This window comes from Harpia harpyja, chromosome 7 (genome assembly GCF_026419915.1).
Source record: "Harpia harpyja isolate bHarHar1 chromosome 7, bHarHar1 primary haplotype, whole genome shotgun sequence".
In the NCBI taxonomy this organism is placed as follows: Eukaryota; Metazoa; Chordata; class Aves; order Accipitriformes; family Accipitridae; genus Harpia; species Harpia harpyja.
The window spans coordinates 33,964,002-33,983,780 of NC_068946.1; the positions used below are offsets into that span (position 1 = coordinate 33,964,002).

A 19,779-nucleotide genomic window follows, 5' to 3' on the forward strand; every position below is an offset into this window, starting at 1 on the left:
TGTGCATTAAGAAACAATTCTTTGGTCAAGATTTAACTTATTTACTTTGTTTCCAGTAGCTTCCAGTTCGTACTCCAAACTTAAGAGACCTTAAGCCAGAGAGGAATGCTGCCCTACTGATAAAAGAGAAGGGATTTAGAAGTACGGAATGATCAAATGCTTAGGATCACACACATAAAACCACCCTTTGATTAATTCAGTCAAGGAAGTTTTTTTCTCTGTTGTGCTTTCAGCTAGAACAGAGAATATTGATACAAACATGTATTACCTTTTTCCTTTAAGCCTACTGAACTGAATGTTGCACCCTGTGAAGAGTTTGTTTCTCAGGAAGGAGACTAGTGGAAATAATGATTTCAAAGGTTTGCCTGTGCGCAGAGCTGTTGTAGTTAAACAGAGGCCCCAGCAGGGATGATAAACTCACTTGGCACCTGAGCATAACAACATTGATTATCACAGACCACAGCATTTAACATCTGTCAGATGCTAAACAAGAAGGCTGGCTCCATGGAACTAGCTTAGTACCAAGCCACAAAATCACCCAACTGAAAGTTTGATTTTTAAAATAGTTTTAATGAAGAAATGTAGTGATTCTTTCAAAAAAATCAAGTTAACACAAACCAAGTTTAATTTTACAGTGCAAGACTGAGCTCATTTGCATACAAAACTATTAATCTCAGCATTTTGATAGCTAAGATAGTATACTAATTTTTTACAGTGATTCACTTCAACTTAACCAGTGTGCTAGCAATGACTTCAGTACAGTAATGAAAATATTAAACACAAAAATTATCTTCTGAACTTCTATTTAAATCAAAAGTAAGATTAAACTTGGAAGCATGGTTAAACATTGTAAACCAAAATACTACTACATTTGTGTTTTCACCACAATCATTCAGGGTGGCAGGTGAGGAGATGGATACAAATATAATTACACAGCAAGTTGTTCTAATAATCAGAATTCAATTGGTAGCTAGCTGAGAGCATGAAAGAGGTTTTATTTCAGTAATACCATATGAAATACTATAATAGACTGTAGAAAAACTGTGTTAGCTTTTCTTGTAGTCCTCAGATATTACTAAAATCAGTTCAATTAAGTTAGTTAAAAGAAGATTTAAAACTCAGCATAAAAGCTACAATGTTCAGCTTCAGAGATGAGTTTTTAAAATCCCTTGCTGTAACTTTCCGCTTTAGTTTAGCAAAAGCAATAGCTGCAAGCATTCCCTCTAACTTTTGTACAGGCCTCATTTCACAATATGTGGAATTTCTCACATACATCCTCTTGCAGGGCTGAAGAAGAGAACAGCTATAGATTCTCCTCACTTGTAGCCATGCAGATTGAAGGGTATGCCAGTCACCACCTCACATCCTTGTAAAGAAGACAAATAGGGACCTCTCAAAGTGCTCACAAGCTTGAGTGGAGCAGGTAACTGTACTGTTCTGGTGGCAATTAAGGTAGAATAATCCTCCCTCAGAGCGTCAGTTTAACTGCATATATAGCCCATTCTGTAAATCACTCCTGTTAAAGTGACCTATGTTAGCTTGACCAGGGTATAAAACCATTTTATTGTTTTGCACAACTAGGCTAGGGAGGTAGCAGGTGATAATCTTTAATCTGGCTCAGCTACAACTAGAATAGCATGACTTCAATTTCTAACATACCAGCTATTCCCTTCATTTGTGGTATCTCACCTTCTGCTCTATGCAGAGCTAGTAAACTAGCAAAATTTAGGCTTATTCTTTCTGAGAGGGATTATGCATGTCTGCTGCAGAACAAAAATCACAGAATTACATGCAATGAATTAACTGAGAAAAGGATTAGTTCTCAGTGTCTTTAACTGCATCACTCCTAAAATGTTCAGGAATGACAGGGATCGAGGTGCAACATAGATGTGTATGATTTGAACAAAGCTGGCATAATAGGCATTAAAAGAAGTTGAATCTTTTATTAAAAGAAGGACTTTGTACCTGAAATGTAATACTCATTCCCCTCTCTTATCTTCCCCAGTATGTTTTGACAGTTTGCCTTTGACTGATAAACACATTCTGCTTACCTCATTTATGTTATAGTGTGACTTCCAGTTACTACATAAACAATGCCAGAAGCACATCACAAATACAAAGGTATTTTCAAAAACTGTTAATTCCACTTTTTCTTAAATACTCCTGAGAAGGTAGTTTCTATTGTCAAAGTAATAGAGATGCCCTATTAAAGGCAAATTTTAAAAAATCTGTTTATTAAAATAGTTTCCATTTATAGCTGTAACCTGACACACCTGAATCTGAGATCTTACTAGGGCTAGAACATTGATACTGCGTTTTGGTATTACCTACAGAAATATAAGCAAATGCAAGACAGCATTTTCTTTACTGTACACAGGCCAACACTATTTGCTAAGTCACAATGATCACGGCAAGAGAAGTTTTTCACATGTATTAAATATTCACATTACAACCAAAGAAATATGACTGATACCACGTACCTGAGATACATTATACCAGTGGTAGCAGCTAGAACTGATTTTTTTTTTATTATTTTTTTCATCCCTACAGACCTAAGTGTGATTTCTACAGCTGCAAAGAACCTTGTTGTAGGCAAGGTGTGTAGGCAACATATCTAATTTTGCAAAATTAAGTTTCAGCATGCTTAAGACAAAAGAATAGAAAGTGCCATACAGGTGCAAAGGTATAGCAGTGACCTCCTCAGTATTTCTTACATGAGTTTTCCATTAATCTGTAATATTGTATAATGGAAAATGCTCTGGTGAGCTTTTTCAACAGTTCTTCTAGTAAAATAATTTTGTAATTATATGAATTAATACATTTCTCACCAGATATGATATAGATTGCATTGGTCCCTGTAAAACCTGAAATTACTGCTCCTTTGACTTAGCTACTGAAAGTAGTCATAAATAGAAAGTGGAACAAATTAATTGTGACCTCCTCACTTCAAATTCAGATGGGGTTTGGGGGTTTTCTTGGTTGTTTTTTTTTTTTAATTCCAGAAAAGAGTAATTACATTAAACCTGCTGTTACTCCACTTAAAATTACTTTCACATACCAAATGTAGCTCAGCATCTTGGTGTAAATCAGGTCTTTTAAATTCCCTTTACAGACATACCTACTTCATATGAACTGTTGAGGAAAAAGCTATATACTGCGAAAAGTGGTCATGTCCTTTGGCTCACTGCTTGGCACGCACCAATCATCTGCTTCATGGTTTGCTTTGTAATGTTTCCAGGCTGCTTTGTTGTATACAGGGAGTCTTTCAATTGAATCTGTTGATAAGGCCTGTAAGTAGAGAAGACTGTAGCTGACGATTCTTTTTAATCGAAGTTATAGTAACAGAACAAGGAGTTCCATTAGCAGTTAGGGTTGCTGACAAATTTAAAATGGTAAAGTGTTAACATCATACCTTTATGTAAATAACTGCATCTGTACCATAGCCTTCTAAGGAATACAGTTTCAGGTCTCCTTGGAAGTACTGTGCATACAGACGTGATATGGGTAAGCCATAACCAAATCCAGCCTGATCCAGGAGAAAAAGTGTATTTTCATTAATTGTATCAACCAGTGGTGTTTTCTGTTTTAACTTAATAAGTAAATAGATGAACTAAGCATGATGTTTGACAGTAAGGGAAAGAGTTCAAATGTTAGCTATTATGCCCCCCAGAACTATTATACACCCCAGACACAGAAGAATGCATGGATGATTGTGGTTATGAGAAAACTGTTTTATTCCTTTCTTTGTCAGACAGGGCTGCTAGATGACACTCCTTGTATTATGGTAGCTTTTTGAAGAAGACATGACACCATTAGAGAAAACTGTACTGAGTCTGTCCTATGACTCATGGAGCTGCTAATCTTAAGAACGCTGAGTACTTAAGTCAGATACATTTCATCATCAGTACATATAAAAAAGGTCCAAGAAACAATGTCTATGAATTTGTAGCTTATACTAAAATTCTATCAAGCCCTGTCTGTAGTAGCAGGACATAGCCCTGAAGTGTTGGTTTTTTTATGTGCTAAATTTTAGAGGTGATCTCTCAATGAATATACACAACACTTCTCTGTAAAGATCTAGTGTTTAATGAGTTGCAGAGTCATCTAGATGCAGAACACTATATACATTTAAAAAACACATTTTGAATGATCCAATGTGAGAGAATAAATTCAGGAAAGCTGTTCAGAGCTGCTTACTGAAAGCTAAGGCTTTATTTCTTGTGCATCTATTAAGTTCACACGAGACCAAAGTAGATTCTTCATATGCCTTGTCGCATCTGCATACCTTCATCCTTCCTGGGGGATGGTACAACTGACTACACAGTACAAATGAAACTATGGGCTTGATCCAAAATCATTGCTGTAATTGTTTTTCCTTTCATTCAGTGGCCACAACAAGAATTCAGAGTCTTGTCCTTACTACAGTACATGCAGCATAGCTAAGTGTTCTGCTTGAGATAGCCAATCTTTATATTTGGTAGAGAAAAAGAGAATCTTGAACAAGTTTAAGTAATTTTTATTTTAGGGTTTTATGCAATTTTCCAGTTACTTTCAGAAAAATACTTGAATTAAGCTGTAACATTCAAACAGTGATACTCATTGATCTATAAAATCAGTACTTCATAGCTTTGGCTAAATGGTTTCTTTTGTGACAATTAAATGCATCCAAGATGACAACATATAAAAGATTTGCATACCAAAGGTGTAGCTTGTGATGTCTCAACACGTGGACGTGGTGCTGTTGAATACATGTAGTTGAATAGTCTGTCAATTTTCCTCATAGGAACACCTCCACCACGATCACTCATCTGGAACAAGAAGGAACATGTAGCATTATGTCCCTGAATACATTTTTATAAAAGACAGTTTCTCTCAAACAATGATCCAGAGAAAGTTCAGGTAAAACATAATATAAAGTTGTCCCTATTAAATTATGGGGTTTCTTAAATTCTCATCTCTCAGCTACAACAATGACCAGAGAGAGATGAATCCTTCCCTTTCATCCCTTATCCAAACCATTTAAATAAAATACTACCATAAGAAGCATTCATAATCCCTTGGAAGCAAGAGAATTCTACTTAAATTATGCATTGCTTTTATCTTGTTCATAACTCAATTTTGTCTGAAGTCAGTACTTAGACCTTTTAGCAAATACCAGGTTCTGTGTATTTTTATCTTTATTCCTCAGGAATACTGCCAGTTAAATACAATCTATTAAAACGTCTTGCTGAAGGAGTAAGTCAGAAGAGTTGTTTTACTACAGTTTAGTTAGATCTATGAAAAAGACAACGCTTGCAGTTGGTCTTTGAAATCCAACATGGATGTTGTACAGAAAAAGAAGAAATTACTCTGCAAACTGTACTTCAGAGAGGTTTGATTTGCATTGAATATACAATGTTTATTTCCCTTTTTTCAGTTGTTTCACACCTGTATAGCTCTGTCATTGTCACATATAAAATGTGAGTGACTGATACTACAATTGTATAAAGATGCTACGTCATTTTTAGTCATGGTTGCTTATAAGCTAGGCAAGACATGAGCGTGACAAAAGCAAGTAATTCTACTGCAGAGCCTTCAGTGTGACTGTGCAACCTCTTCATGAATTTCCTACAGATGCAGTATGTGAAATTCCATAATGGTCTTGTTACTTACTTACAACATCACATACAATCTATTGTTAAAACCAGATCACCAGCTAAAGTTAGTAATATGCTGCCTGTGATGGGGAAAAAAAACTTATCAAAATAACCAAAAAAGTGGGTACCTTCACAGTTAAATCCTCATTTCCCAATGTGATGTGTATATGAATTGGAGGATAAATGCATCGATCAGCATTATGTTCCATGGTGGCTCTCATTGCATTCTGCAATTTTCAAGTACAACTTAAATCCTGTTCTTACCACTTTGTATGTTATCTTAAAACATCAATTTAGGAAAGTTATTTTTATCATATATTTCAGAATCAAGACAAATGTATACGGTTTTAGAGTAGGGTTTTTTTAGTATTTCTCGTTTATTCAGTATCAGTATTTATATAGTTTATTAGAATACACAGACTTCAAATATTTAATTTTTTTAGAACAAACATCTTAATGTTTTAATGTACAGTTTTATTTGTAGAATTCTTTAGAATGCATAGTACATGCAATATGACACAAAGATCCAGAAAAGTCCAGGATTGAACTGCTTGAGAAAAGCCCTATAGGACCTGCTACACATTATACCAGATTTGAAGATGTCCCAAAAATTTTCTCTCTTACTCTCACTTGTTTTATTAATTAATGTCTGTATACATTTTAAGGTTTTTTGACAAAGCTGTCTACTCAGAAGGTGTCAGATGTATTCAGTGGCTAGGCAAAGGAGATACATCTTCCAAAGCCGTTAATTTTCTGTGCGGTTACTGTTTGTCTAAGTAGTACAATTTAGGTATCTTCCTGCAGTCAAACAGCAAGAGGTTTGCACTTGCAAAAACACTGCTATCTAGAATTAAGTTCAAAAAGTCAAACAAATAAAATCTCACTAAACAAAGAGGTATAAAAAAATTGTGTAATGGTTAAGTGCACAGACCTTGAAAAGTTCAAAAACCATGTGATAGAGATGTGATGGCACATACACCACTTGCATGGGCTGTCCTGGTGATTTAGCTGGAGAAAAGAGAGTCTAAATAATTAAATAGCAAACTAAGTATCTTTTATTCATTCCCGCAGTAATTCAAAATGTGTATTTGTATTGTTGAGAGAATTTACAAGAGAAGGAAAATTTGAACAGAAATCTTACAAAAAGTTGCATGTTAATCAAAAGTCATACTCAAGATTTTCAACTGTACCTGCTGCTTTAGAATTTAATCTTAAAACCCACTGTGGCATCACTGATTAGGGCATATAATAATTGCTTTCTAGTACCTATGAGGAAGTTATGAATATAGAGCCAGGCTCTTCAGGTGGTGGGAGAACAAGAAACAGTGAGTGTAAGATGAAATAACAGAGCTTCAGGCTGCATATAGAGCAAAACTTTTTCACCATGACAGTTAAGGATTGAAACAGGTTGCCCAGAGATGTTACATAGTCATCATCCATGGAGGATATGTGAGACCAAACTGAATAAAGCCCTGAGCAACCTGGTCTGACCTTGTAGCTGTCCCTGCAGGTCAGGCTAGAAACCTCCTGAGGTCCCTCCCAACCTGAATTATCTTATGATCCTATAACGCACCAAATAGTAACTACAGCACAGCCTATTCTTGGATTCATTTAGATATTAGCTGATTTCTAGTAACAAACTGTAACAAAAATTATACAGACAATTCTGTCTATAAAACTGGTATCACTTTCAAAGTTTTTTTAAAGAATGAATTCTAGAAAATATATCATGGCAACATGCTCGTTATATGAAAGATTAAGGAAAGGTTGCTCAGAAAATTCTGCTGGCTCTTAATGTTCTTTCAGTTCAACAAATTAATAATTTCTCACCAGACTGTGTTAGTGAGCAGTGCTTTATGAACATAAATGTTGAAGACTAGTGATGTCAAAAGATCTAGAGCAAATTATGTACGCAGCAAAAAAATAAAAGGGGGGGGGAGGAATCACTCTTTGAAATATGTTAGGTTGCTATCCTCAAGGTAACTGCTTCCCTCCATGCCTCCACCCCCAGATCCCATGCCTAAGGTTTAAATAATGGTCTCCACTCTCAGCTGTGGGCAAGGAATGTGCATTTGCCCTGGATCGGGTTTAACTCACCTTCACAATTCATTGAGCAAAAGGTCACTCCTTTTATAAAAACAACTATTTGTTCTGGCTTCTGGAGCACGTACACCATTAAATGACCCCTCAGTACAGAGAATTAGCTAGTGTGACTGATGATAGTTTCCTACAAGTGTTTTTAGTATCATGCTCCAATGAGAGGTAAACTCTTTAGCCTCGATACAGAATGACGGGTTTTGTACAGTAGGAAGAAAAGATCTAGAATGTGTAGTCAAGGCCACACTTTCTTTGCCTTTAGCTTCATAGGCCAAGTTACTGTGGTTGCACTTTGGCTTTCACAATTACTTGTAGAAGCAATGTTGATTGCTTGTTTTTGTAAGTCTGTCTGAACTTGGCATTTAGTATCTTGTACAGTACTCTAGTGAGTAGTGTCAGAAAGGCTCTTTAGCATTCAGCAGGACTACGAGGGCAATAGCTAACCTCTGAGTTCACAGCAACACAGCTGTGACTTGAAAAAACAGTTTACAGCCAATGGGTTCAAATAATTTTTACCACGACTTGAGTGTACTATATCTAATTACAACTACAAGAACATGACAGCTGAATAAGCAAGAGAAATTAGAATGGAATGTTTAGTATAAATCTTACGTGTCACAAGAAATGCAGAGAGCAAGATGCAATAGACAGTGCAGGGTGAAGACATGCAAGAAAACTTAGGGAGGGAAGGAGGCTGCTAAAATCATTTATATCAACAGCTGTAGTGTCAAGAACTTTTCTACAGATTTCAGTTTTCTAATTAAAGGGAGGAAGAGGGAAAGCCTTCTGCCAGATTTAACAAAAACAAAAGAAAAAACACAAAAAAAGCCCCAAACTGTTATGACAGTATAGAAGAGAGAACGCATTAACTATATGAAAAGTGGAAGGAGAACATTTCACCACCAGCTACTTTAGAAGAAGCCGTCACTATGTTCAAGAGGGTGCCTTGTCCCATATTCACTTACCATTCAACTCTTCAAGGATGAGTTCTGGAGAGCTCATGTAATATAAATCACAAAGTCTCTTGGCACTTTCATAGCCATCTATAATAAAAACACGGGAAGTTACATTTCCCCCTCCATTTTTTTCTTTTCCTCCTTTACAGTTTACCAAAAAGAAAAACTAAAATTGAAAACACTGTACTGTCAAGGAGATTTTGTATTTTCTCACACAAACTGGGTTTACAGGGAAAAGTGACAAAACTGTATTACACTTTAAATGAAACTTCTCCTCCACGTAGGAAAGAACTAAACAGTATATGAATATCAAGATGTGTATTGGCTCTCAGTGTAGACATTCATGTAAGTTTTCAGGATTCTTGTTCTTATCTGCTGAATTTACCTCTAATAACTTCAACAACATTGCAGCTAGGATCAATGCTTCCAATGTGTTTTGGATGAGCTGGATTAATTTTCCCACCGAACAGTAAAGCTGCCAAAAAAGAAAATACTATTTTATTCCCAATATAATTTTATAATTTTAGTTTGTGTCTTCAGTTTTGCTAAACAGAAATTTATAGGCAATCTATAACTCCAATCTTCACCATACTTGAAAGCCTACTATTAATAAATATTTTAAGAAGTGTATTAAGAATGAGTTTATAAATAGCAAGGCAAATAGTGTACTCCTAAGAAGCATTTAAGTACATATTAAGCACTTAAAAATGAGAAGAAAATATGCTGACGATAGTACAGGTATCATTTCCCCTTCTTTCAACAATAGCACTTACAGTGTTGATTAAGGAGCATTCTAATTGAAATGCGACTCATGTAGAAACGGTCTAAAAAATACTGCACATTCTGTGAGGTCACTGGATCAATGCCAAAGCTTTCCTTGTACTCTATTACTCCTTGAGCCATCGTAGGAATTACATCATTGTGTCGATTCCGGATTTTTATCACAGTATCTGTAAAACTAAAATAAATACATTGTTAGTATTTCACTTTCAAGTGAATTTAACATTCTGGCAAACACAGTATCCGCCTATAAAAATGAAGACCATTATGTACAGAAATATCACAGGTCTGCCTACGACAATAAGAAGACAGGTCAGTCTTTACAGCATATTTCAAGCGACTAGCATTGAAACAATCATTACTCAACCTTTATAGATTATTTATGAAATTATTAGTTATTATCTTGATTACTGCCAAGAAAAAGAGAAAATTCTGCCAACCATTTTCACGCAGATCATCCCATGCCTGTCAAATGGCAGTTATGGTCAGCCAATGATGACCAAACCTACTCTACAGGTGAAAAGTTCCACACATCGGTTCCAAAATTACAAGTAAGGAACTGGTAAACATTTGGTCAAGTTTAATGTATTCATAGCTTCTTCAGTGTAACAAAAAAGTCCTGACCAGAATGATATGGCATAAAAGTGCTTTTTTTCATGTTTTAATGTACCCTCCTTTTAGGGACAGGGGGTGACGTTAGTACAATTCTTATGTAAAGATTGGAGATAGTTGAAATTCTTCCTAAGCTATCATTTTCTTGCCAGTCCTTCTACATAATATTAACATAATATTAACATAATATTAACATATGTGACAGCAAATCCTTACCTATGAATAGCCCCTGAATCTTCTGAGCTTTTGTCCTTAAAGTCAAGGATCTCCTGAAGACTTTGGACATACCTTTAAAGGAAAGAAAAATGACAAAGACCAATTCTAATATGCCTCCCCAGATCCCTTTGGTTAGCAATTTATGGTCTTCCAAGGTTGCTTGTTTCCAAATCATTGTATTTGATACATCCCATTGACCTATCCCCTGTGAATTTTGTTAGATACTTTTGAATCTATTCATGATGTTTTCTTCCAAAATTTCCAGAGCAATGAATTCCACAATTTAATCAGAATGCATAAAAGATCTTCCTTGTGTTTTAAACCCAGTAGGTGATCACTTATTTGCAGCCCCAGTGAGTTCTGTTATTAGAAAATCTTCCCGGCTTGTTCATGATTTAAGTATTTCTGCCATCTCCTTCCTTAAATGTGTATTTTCCAAGCTGAAGAATTCTATTTGGTTTCTCCTCACGTAGAAGTTGTTCCAACCCTCTGATTATCCCTCTTGGTCTTTTCTGTTCAGGATGGAGTGACTGAAACTGCATGCAATTCAGAGGAATAATGGGCTAACACAGTGGTACAATTATATTCCTCCCCATTTGTTACTTAGTTCCTAACACTATTTGCCTTCTTGCCCATCAACTGACATATTCAGAAAAATATCCCCAGTAGCATCAAAATTTCTTTTTCCATTGTAAGCAAGCAAGCATACAGGGAGAAGAGGTTCCTCTCTGTGCTCTGCTTTGCATTTGTCCAAGTCAGATTCATTTCCCATCTGATCAATGTCATTTAGTATAATGAGAATTTAAATATTCATGTTTCATTGATAGCTCTTTTTATATCCAGTCATCTAATCAATCCCATTATTCACTGGCAGATCTTCTGTTCTCTTAATTTAAAAGCCTTTCCAGATACCCATGTGCCTTTAGCAGTTGCCAAGCAATCTCCTTGTTTTGCTCTCATCTTACAAAAGCTTATGTTTATGTGTAAGTTCCTTACTTGAAAACAAATTTTACTTTTCAAATGATGTCTTTTTTATTTTAATAGCCTCATATTCTTTCTGTTGTTTTACATATTTTGGCTTTGGGAGCTTCCTATTGCTCTTCCTTTGTATTTTCTACACCTTCCTTTACTCTCAATCTGCAATAACCTGTCTTTTAAATGGTTTCTACTAGCTTTTGCAAGCATTTTGTGCATTAGCCTGCTTCTGTTGGTTTCTTTAACCAGATTCCTCATTTTAGGTAAGTAAGTCCCCTATTAAACATTGTTCTGGTGGATTTTTGGTTTTACTGAGTTCTCATACATGACTATCTGCAATACTTAAAGATTTTTAATTCCCTGTGGGTTCTCTGATTGGTCCTAAAGGGTTTTTTCCAAGTTTGTAAATTTAGTTTCTGATTTATGTTACATTGGGATATTTAGTCTAAATAAGCGATGTTCATGTAACGAGCACATGAAATGTTCTTTCTATAGAAGAGAATTCCTCCAACTTGTATATATGCAGAAAGTCATCTTTAAAGGTATGAAATGATGCTGTTCTTACCAGCTCTGCACCAGCTGAACTGAAGGTGTTCTTAGGAGGTTGTCTGGAAGCAGGCTTATTTCCTTCATTATGTTTGCCAATCTCACAGGCAACTCTTGTCGCAGAAACATAAATGAAGTCTTTTCACAAGCATTTTCAGATCCTAAGACCAAAATAAATGTATGACAGCTTCAGAATAAAGTCAGTACTTACAGTAGAGAACTACACAAACTCTAACTTTCTTGCATAAGAGGTCTGTGGTTTGGTTTTAAAGTTGACAGGCCAGTCTGGTAAGCCAATGTTTCTTTCATGGCAGCGGCCCATTTATATTTCAAAATGTAAACTCAAATTGAAACCTACCAGCCCTGTTGCAGTAACAAGAATCTTCAATATATAAAGTGTAACTCTTGCCTAGTTGCAGACCCATACTATTCAACTTTAAATATCGCTTCTATCCATGTAAATTTTTCATTTTATTTGCAGCAAACATTGACTGTAACTAGCACTGATCAAACAGTATGTCATTCTGAGCATGTAAGAGAGGCAAATGAAACCAGCACAGGAAATGATTTATGGGAATGATTCTTGAGAAAGTATCATAGTCCCATACACCCTGCTTGATCACTGATCTTACTGAATTACCATAACTCATACTGGAACACTTTCAGTAAAAAAATGCTGTAATATTTATCTCATTTTCAGCTAGATCTGTTGTAATTTAAATTCACTGTCTTACAGGAACAGAAGACAGATGAATGAATTCACGTGAATACTGAGAGAGAAATTAAAGTAGGACAGCTATGGTGCTTAGTCATGAGAATAGTAGTTCTCCCATATATTTACTTTTTAAATTTTTTACATTTTTAAAAGCTAGAAGCTAAATTACTGCACCTGTTGATAACTGACCTGTCCTTTTATAAGGACAGGTGTCATCTGTGTGGGTGGCAATTAAATGTGGTTATTAAGATCAAGACCTAAATTTACTCCCACAATGCTTGTTTTACTATGTGAGAAAGGAGGGTGTGGAGTGGGGAAGAGGCTAAGAAATGCTGTACTTTATTCTCAGCCACACTTCTTTCTAGATTTCAAGAGTGTCATCTAAACAGCATCTGGACTTACTAACCAGTTCATCTGCTGCAGTGAAGTACGTACCTCAGGCTTGGTGTTTCACAACAGGTAACTCCTACAAATTAACTCTCGTGCTTCTGCTCAGTTCATTCCTTCCATTTGGCAAGGGAGAGTTGGGGAAGAAGATTAAAGGAAGGGACATGGAAAAAGAGGGAGCTGGAGTGTCTTAAACAGGAAAAATCTTCACCAAATTGAAATGGAGTAGTTTAATGCATCCAGACTCAGATACATCATAAACTACACTGATGAGAGCATGTCAGTTAACTTAATAAAAAATTAATACCTTACAAGGAATTCCTCCCCAGTGACACTTACCAGTGTTATGCGTTGTCTACATATGACCTCTGCCCAGAAACCTTTCATTCTTCTCCCTAGTCAGATTGCACTTCAGGCATGACTGTTACTGGCCTTTCGCTTTTCTCAGCTAAAATTCCATGAACAAGTCAGACTGAAGTATTAGAATGTAAAGATAATCTTCAAATACCTCATATAGTCAGCAAATGACATTCCACAAATTACTTTTTTATCTGGAGGCCGTATCTTTGCAATCCTGGGTCAAATATGGGAGACAGCTTAGGGTAAACAAGACTTCAGTGAATGGGCAAATGACTTTGTTTCCCTGTGCAGCTATGGTCTATCTAGGCAAAGAATGGGCAAGACTCCTACAGAAAATACTGTGTGCTTATAACCCAAGATATGACAGATGTATATGACCCAGACCTAAATTTGCGTATGGAATATTTAATTTGCTAGATTGAAACCTGGGGCAACTAGAAGCAGACGTTTTCTTTTTTAAAGTTAACATTACCAGATTTTATGATTTCCTCTTTGACTGCTCTCACTTTAGCGAAAGGACCTGAAAAAATCCTGAATGAAAACACCATCAGATTATAATGGCTTACAGAATGTCTTACAGACAAATACTTGGTATTGCACTCTACTCTTTTTTTGCTTTTGTTATTAGTTTTTACTATCTTTACTATTAAATCCTTAAGTAAAAGAGAGAGAGAAAAAAATAATAAAAAGTTTTCAAGCTTATCTTCACCTTCCTTATGTTCAGGTACTAACAGCAAAAAAAGTAGCCTAACTTTTGACATGAGGAAATACTACTCCTTGAAAATAAACACTGATTTTAAGATAAGCATTATTTTATCAGTATTTTCGTGGTAAAATAACACAGGTCAAAGCAAACTCTGAATTGCGAGATTCTCTGCTTAGAAGTATGGTAGCAACAGAATACATGCTGGGGTTCCTGTACAAATCTGGAGTTTTAAATATTGGATACCTTTTATTGCAACGTATGAAATGCTGAATTCATGGATGAAGTGACAGTGGATAGTTAAGAGAAACTTTTCTTTGTAAGTCTTCCTACTTATACAGAGTATAGCGTTCTAGGATTAGTTCTCAGTTATGTTTTACTTACGAAAATGTAAAAAGCAATGTAACTATTATCTAGTTAAATGTTTATATACAACATTTATGTAAACATTTATGCACATGAGAGCGCCCTGGGTACACTAACAGAATTTATTATAGTATGGCTCCATCCCCGGGCTTTGGAAAGGTTTCTCGTGTGACTTACAAGACCTTTCCCTGCATAGTCTTTGCTTTGAAGCAGAACAGAACAATTCCTGTGATCCCTTTTGTTTCCAAGCGGTCAGTCAAACCTGGGAGCATTACGAGTGGTTTTAGCGCAGAGTGTAAGACTGAGGATCCTGTTACCAATGTACTCATTTTCAAGGCTAGATTCCCAGTCCTCCAGAATGGCTCTTCGTGTTTGCGTCCTGCTCCTTCTCTCACACCTCTTCTAAAACAACATCATTTGGGTAAGGTGTTTTTGTAGGGTACACACATGTGACTGAGAAGTGACATGATTTCAGCTGCTCGGCGCCAACTGAGGTTAAACCTTTCTTGTGTTTGGTGGACTTTAAAAGATGGCATGCTGCTAGCTTGCAAAAGGCTTGACAAATCTCACTTGGTTCTGAGTCACTGCTCTAACAGTACCAATTGTCATAACTGCCCCCACCCTCTACCCAACCTTGCAGGTTTTGCAGAAAAAACCAAACTACTTCTGCGATGCCAAAAACTGGACTGTTCAGCTGAATTTCAACCTTGCCACAGTTCCAGTCTCCGGGGAAGGAGCCCACTGGGCTCTCTTCTTCCGGAAGGAAGCAGAGCCTTTTTCTGCCAAAAAGGACAGTACTAAGAAGTGATAAGCAACAGCTGGGCAACACGGCAGCGCTAACACGGCGGCGGGGGGGAGCTCGTGGCCGCGCCGGAGCCGCCTCTCCTGCCTCCCCCCTCGCCCCCGCCTCACAGGCACCTGCGGGCAGCGCGGCGGGGAAGCGGAGGCGGCGGGCAGCCCGGCGGGGACTCACCGAAGTCCAGGAACTGCTTCATGGAGAGCGGCGAGGGGGAGAAGCGCGAGTAGAAGTCCACCTGCTGCGGGATGCTGCCCGGGGAAGCGCTGCGCAGCAGGGCGCGCAGCAGCCTCATGGCGCGGCTCTCGTCCCCCCTCAGCTCGGCCCGGCCGCCATTTCCCGCCACGCCACCTCCCCCGGCCCCTGCCCAGGCCGCGGCCTCCTCCGCCGCGCGGCCGGGAGGAGGTGCCCGAAGGGGCGGGTGTCTCCTCCCGGCCCAGCCCCACGCAGCGGCGACGGGGCGGAGGAGAGGGCGGCACCGAGGGAGCGGGGCGTGGGGGGAGCGCCCGCAGCAGCTCGGCCCCCGGCGGCACGGTTGCAGCCGCTGAGGCGGCCGTTCAGGCGCCCCCGTGCCTCGGCCGTCCGCCGGGAGAAGGCGGCGTTCGCTTTCCGGAGCAGCCCAGCCTCGGACAGGTACGGCGGTGTTACTCACGGGGGCGGGTGCCGCCGCCTTCCCGGCGAAAGGCTGCGGGGCGCTCACCAGCCCCCGGGGCGGGAAGCCGTGAGGGGGCCGGAGGCAGCGGCCCCCCGGCGGAGGGGCGGTGGGTGTGAGGGGGCGGGCGGCGGTGGCCGGGACCGCGGGGGCCCTGCGGCGGGTGCGCTCCCGTAGCGAGGCCGAAAGGTGCCCACGCATCAGTGTCTGGGCATTCTGCCGTGGAAGGGTTACCCGAGAGGTTGGCCCGTTGGGTAAACGGCGCGCTGGGGGAGGTGGGGAGGGCGGGCGGCGCCGCCGCGGCGGTCAGCCCTGCTGCCGCTTCCCCTCGCCGCGGTCTGGGTCTGGGTCTGGGTCTGGGCCGTGGCGGCGGGGATTCGGCTGCCGGCCTCGGTTACCCGCGGGGCTGGAACGGGAGGTAGCAGAAACCCACAAAAGCGCCGACTTTATTCATACCGCTGCCGGCCGGCGTGAGGGCAGAGCCTGACCTGAGGGTTTTAACCCGTGACTTTAAAGCCGTGTGTCTTCCTACTAGTGCACCTTGTGTCCGCTTAGCTACGTGATGGTATGGGAAGGGGCACTAGGGCCTCTTCCAGCCCTTCGCGCCTTGCACTGTGTTACAGCATGCCAATGAGAAAAATGAGAGGAGGGATAACTTTGGTTTCAGCTATCAGGAAAAAGAGAAACAAAAAAATACAGGGGAAGAGTAGGGCTTCTGTCTTTACAGATACACTCCCTATCGGTCAACAATGAACACGGTACATGTCTTCATTGGTTGAAAAGTATTTGGACTGTACGTCACGCTCAATCACTTTACCGTCTGTTAGGCTACTAATGCAACATGTGAGGTACCAAACAGTGGTATTTAATAGTTTTTTGTCCTGCTCGGGTAGAAATATCCAGAACATTAACAAAAAAGGCAGTTAAGAGTGATTATAAGCATTTCTGATAAATTTACTGCAGTGTTGATATTGAATCCTGTAATTAAAAATCATATACAATACAGTCCAATAGTGGATCTGGCCCTATATCACTTGCTTCTTTTATTGTGGATACTTGTATTTGCCCCAGAAATTCATCTTATGAAATCAACTCTTAAATATTGCTTGATTTCCTTTAAACATGCCTTGTACCTGTGACTTGTCCATGACCTGATAGCAGGGATGGATATCCAATGGCCTCCGCTAGAGCAGGAATCGTTTTGCTATTTCTGTCACATTTATCTGTTCAGTGCTTTGTTGGATTGCTTGGAGCCTCCCATTAGAGAGATGAAGATACCATAATGAATTAAGGGCTTGGGTTGGTTTTTTTTTTTTTGATGTTGCATTGAAATACAGAAAACATTGATTCAATCTGCCTCCAGAGGCAATTTTCTGAGCAGTAACTGCACCAATAGTACGTAAGAATGAATTGGTAATTCAGCATTAGACTGCTTCACCTGGTTTGTAATCAGACTGTACCTCCATCTTGTGCCAAAAAATGAATGGCTTGTTCTGTTCTGGCCAGGGAGTGGTGGCTAATGGGGCGAACTAACAGCTTGTCTATCTCTGCAAGTCTTCTACAAATACAGGTTACTGACAGTTTTTGCATTATTGCTGCTTGTAGGCCACCCCCAGAAGCACCAAATAGCAGCTCATGCTACTCAAGTTTGTAATAGTTTGGGACTCCTACTTACAAATTGCTGTGCTTAAAACCATTTTATAATGGCCTCTCAGTTGTGAGCTAGCACTAGTTTAAAGCAGTGCCTACAAGCAGTAAATTGGGTATTCCTAAGTTGTTGCAATCTTATGATGACTTTTGATTGGCTTCATCCTTTATGCATGTATGTTACTGTCTTGAGGCCTGATGTTTCAACTTACAGGCATGCTTTAAAACTGGCCTACTGCCTAAAGTTGTCTTTGGACAGCAGTCCCCAGCCAGAAGTTGTGGCAGAGGCTGTCAGAGGCTGAATAAATCATTGTACTTTGTAAGCTAGAGCCCATTCTCAATAATATAAACAGTGAGCACTTTTCTCAGGGAAAATCATGCAGGATGAGCAGTCACAGAAGTAACTGTGGATAAAGAATTGTGGATAATTCTTTAAGTGCTGTGTTTGGAGCAGGACAAACACTCTCTGTTTACCTAAAGGCATTTTCTTGGTCTTGTTTAAACTACTGATCAGATACTGCTCCATGTAAACGTGTTCTGTTAAAATATTGGAGAATATTTTGAATTCTCTTTCTCTCTTCTCCCAGCCCCATCCCTTCTGAAAACCCGTTTCCTCTCATTGATTATCTTCTGGGGACTTACTCTGATCTCATCCAGTGTGACAGTAGCTGGAGTTCTGATGGGCCAATTTCTGCAAATTCTTATGCAAACCAAAAAGAAGTGTATTATTTTTTTCATTTGGCATTTTTCTACTCATATTCCTGCTTACTGGTGTTCCTGAAATTATAATACATCTGGATCCATAATTTAAATGGGACAGAACAAATCAGACTTCAAGATAATTGAAAAAAAATAGCATTTAGTTTTAGCCTAAGCAATTACATTTTAATTTTTTTTTCCAATTTAAGGTTTAATAAGGTAATTGGAAGCGTAGGTTTCTTGCAGGGTGTTCCACAGAAAGAATTCTTGGTTTGTTAAGGTGATACTATAAATAACTCCTTACTGGAAGTCACCATTCTTGATTGCTGCATGTACTGGTGCTTTTTTTCTTTTCCTCCCTTTCCTCCAGAATAGGTGCATCATAGATTAAGAAAAAAACTTAAGTTGCCAGGTACATATATCCATAGAATATCTCTTTCTCTTCTTTCAATGGTTTATTATGCTTTGCTATGATGCCTGCACAGTCAACTAGTTCATCTATCCATGTCTCTTTTCAGCTTGTGTACTTACTCTGCACAAAGGCTTGTTGTTGTTCTTAGGTTTTTGTCAGTAAGTTCAGCTGCTTTTGCTACGCTAGAAAATTTGTAGGGTTAGATTGGTTCGATGTGGCTTTGGTCTCTTTTTTGCGGGAGTAGAAATAAAAAGAAAAATGGTGATGAAGTTGGTCAAAAGTATGGAGTGGCTTCTGTATGAGTTATCAAATTGTATGAGTTATGAAATTGTAGTAGATTCAAGAACAGCATACAGATGGGTTTATTTATTTTTATCCAGTGTATAATTAAACTTTGGGTTTTGTGAATTTTTGCTGCGTACAACTTTGTGACTCAAGATCAGAAGGCAGTTGGAGAAGTTTTATGATTATCATGGATGGCTTTTTCTTTCATGGGAAAAATATGCTGCATAGCTACTGAAGTTGACACTAACTTTTTGTGGGAACAGGAACAACAAAGTATCACCGTCATGCGGCTTAATTGTCATTGCCATTGTCAGAGGTGGGATGCTGATTCAGGTGGATCTGTGGTCTAGTCCAGGATAGCTATTTTTATGTTCCTCCTTGCTAAGCTGGAATCAATCACAGGCTGTCTGGTAAGCTGGCTGGCAATGATATGCTTCTCAGCTCTGTAGCGTTAACTGTTGGTCCCCTCCACTTCAAGAAACCAAGCAATATACCACAAACTTTCTTTTAATCAACTTAGCAGTTGCATTATTTCATACATTCCTGGCAATAGTATTTGACTTTTCTGTCCCTTCCTCCCCTATCTCCTGAAGACACCGAGATTGATAGAGAAGAGGAGCTAAATAGTTAGCACTGTATATCAATGGTGAGGGGGTCTATGTTGTTCTGTGATAGCTAGGTAAGCAGCAGCAAGGACACCTGCTTGTTAAAAACTCAGTTCTCTGCCTCTGTCTTCTAGGATCTTGGAGGCAGGTACGGCCCTGAAGAGGTGCTGCTTGCAAACAACTGTTTTGCAGAGCTAGAAAATGAAGGAGGAAAGGGGGTCTGTCTTCAAGTTTGGAAAATGCAAACTGCAGGTCTGCCACCCCTGTACAGTGACAGTATCACACCCTGGCTGCAGATTAAGGCTGGTTTCTGCAGCAGTCTTTCAGGGTGAGG

The 19,779-nt window shown here is 39.1% G+C and overlaps 1 protein-coding gene across 2 annotated transcripts; it reads right to left on the reverse strand.

Annotated features, from left to right (window-relative positions):
* Positions 1 to 549: 549 nt before the first annotated feature.
* PDK1 (pyruvate dehydrogenase kinase 1) lies at positions 550 to 15,583 on the reverse strand. Of its 2 annotated transcripts, XM_052791645.1 has the most exons (12): positions 15,323 to 15,429; positions 13,260 to 13,368; positions 11,838 to 11,979; positions 10,298 to 10,369; positions 9,463 to 9,647; positions 9,075 to 9,164; positions 8,699 to 8,776; positions 6,568 to 6,644; positions 5,765 to 5,863; positions 4,698 to 4,808; positions 3,413 to 3,526; positions 550 to 3,288 (listed from the first exon to the last, which is right to left on the reverse strand). In XM_052791645.1, the coding sequence occupies exons 3-12, from the start codon at positions 11,945 to 11,947 to the stop codon at positions 3,148 to 3,150; spliced, it is 1,077 nt and encodes a 358-aa protein (XP_052647605.1). In that variant the 5' UTR covers positions 11,948 to 11,979; positions 13,260 to 13,368; positions 15,323 to 15,429; the 3' UTR covers positions 550 to 3,147. The 2 variants fall into 2 exon arrangements, with proteins under 2 accessions (XP_052647605.1, XP_052647604.1); XM_052791644.1 differs by lacking the exon at positions 13,260 to 13,368 and having other exon boundaries at positions 15,323 to 15,583.
* Positions 15,584 to 19,779: the final 4,196 nt, after the last annotated feature.

Bases quoted from the DNA above. Each gene is read 5' to 3' on its own strand.
- PDK1 (XM_052791644.1), bottom strand. From the start codon at position 15,440: ATGAGGCTGCTGCGCGCCCTGCTGCGCAGCGCTTCCCCGGGCAGCATC. The intron at 5,864-6,567 runs GTCTGTGCACTT...TGAAAATTGCAG, and splicing joins TGGTTTTTGAACTTTTCAAG to AATGCAATGAGAGCCACCAT. The intron at 3,527-4,697 runs GTATGCAAATCT...CTCCTGGATCAG, and splicing joins CATCACAAGCTACACCTTTG to GCTGGATTTGGTTATGGCTT.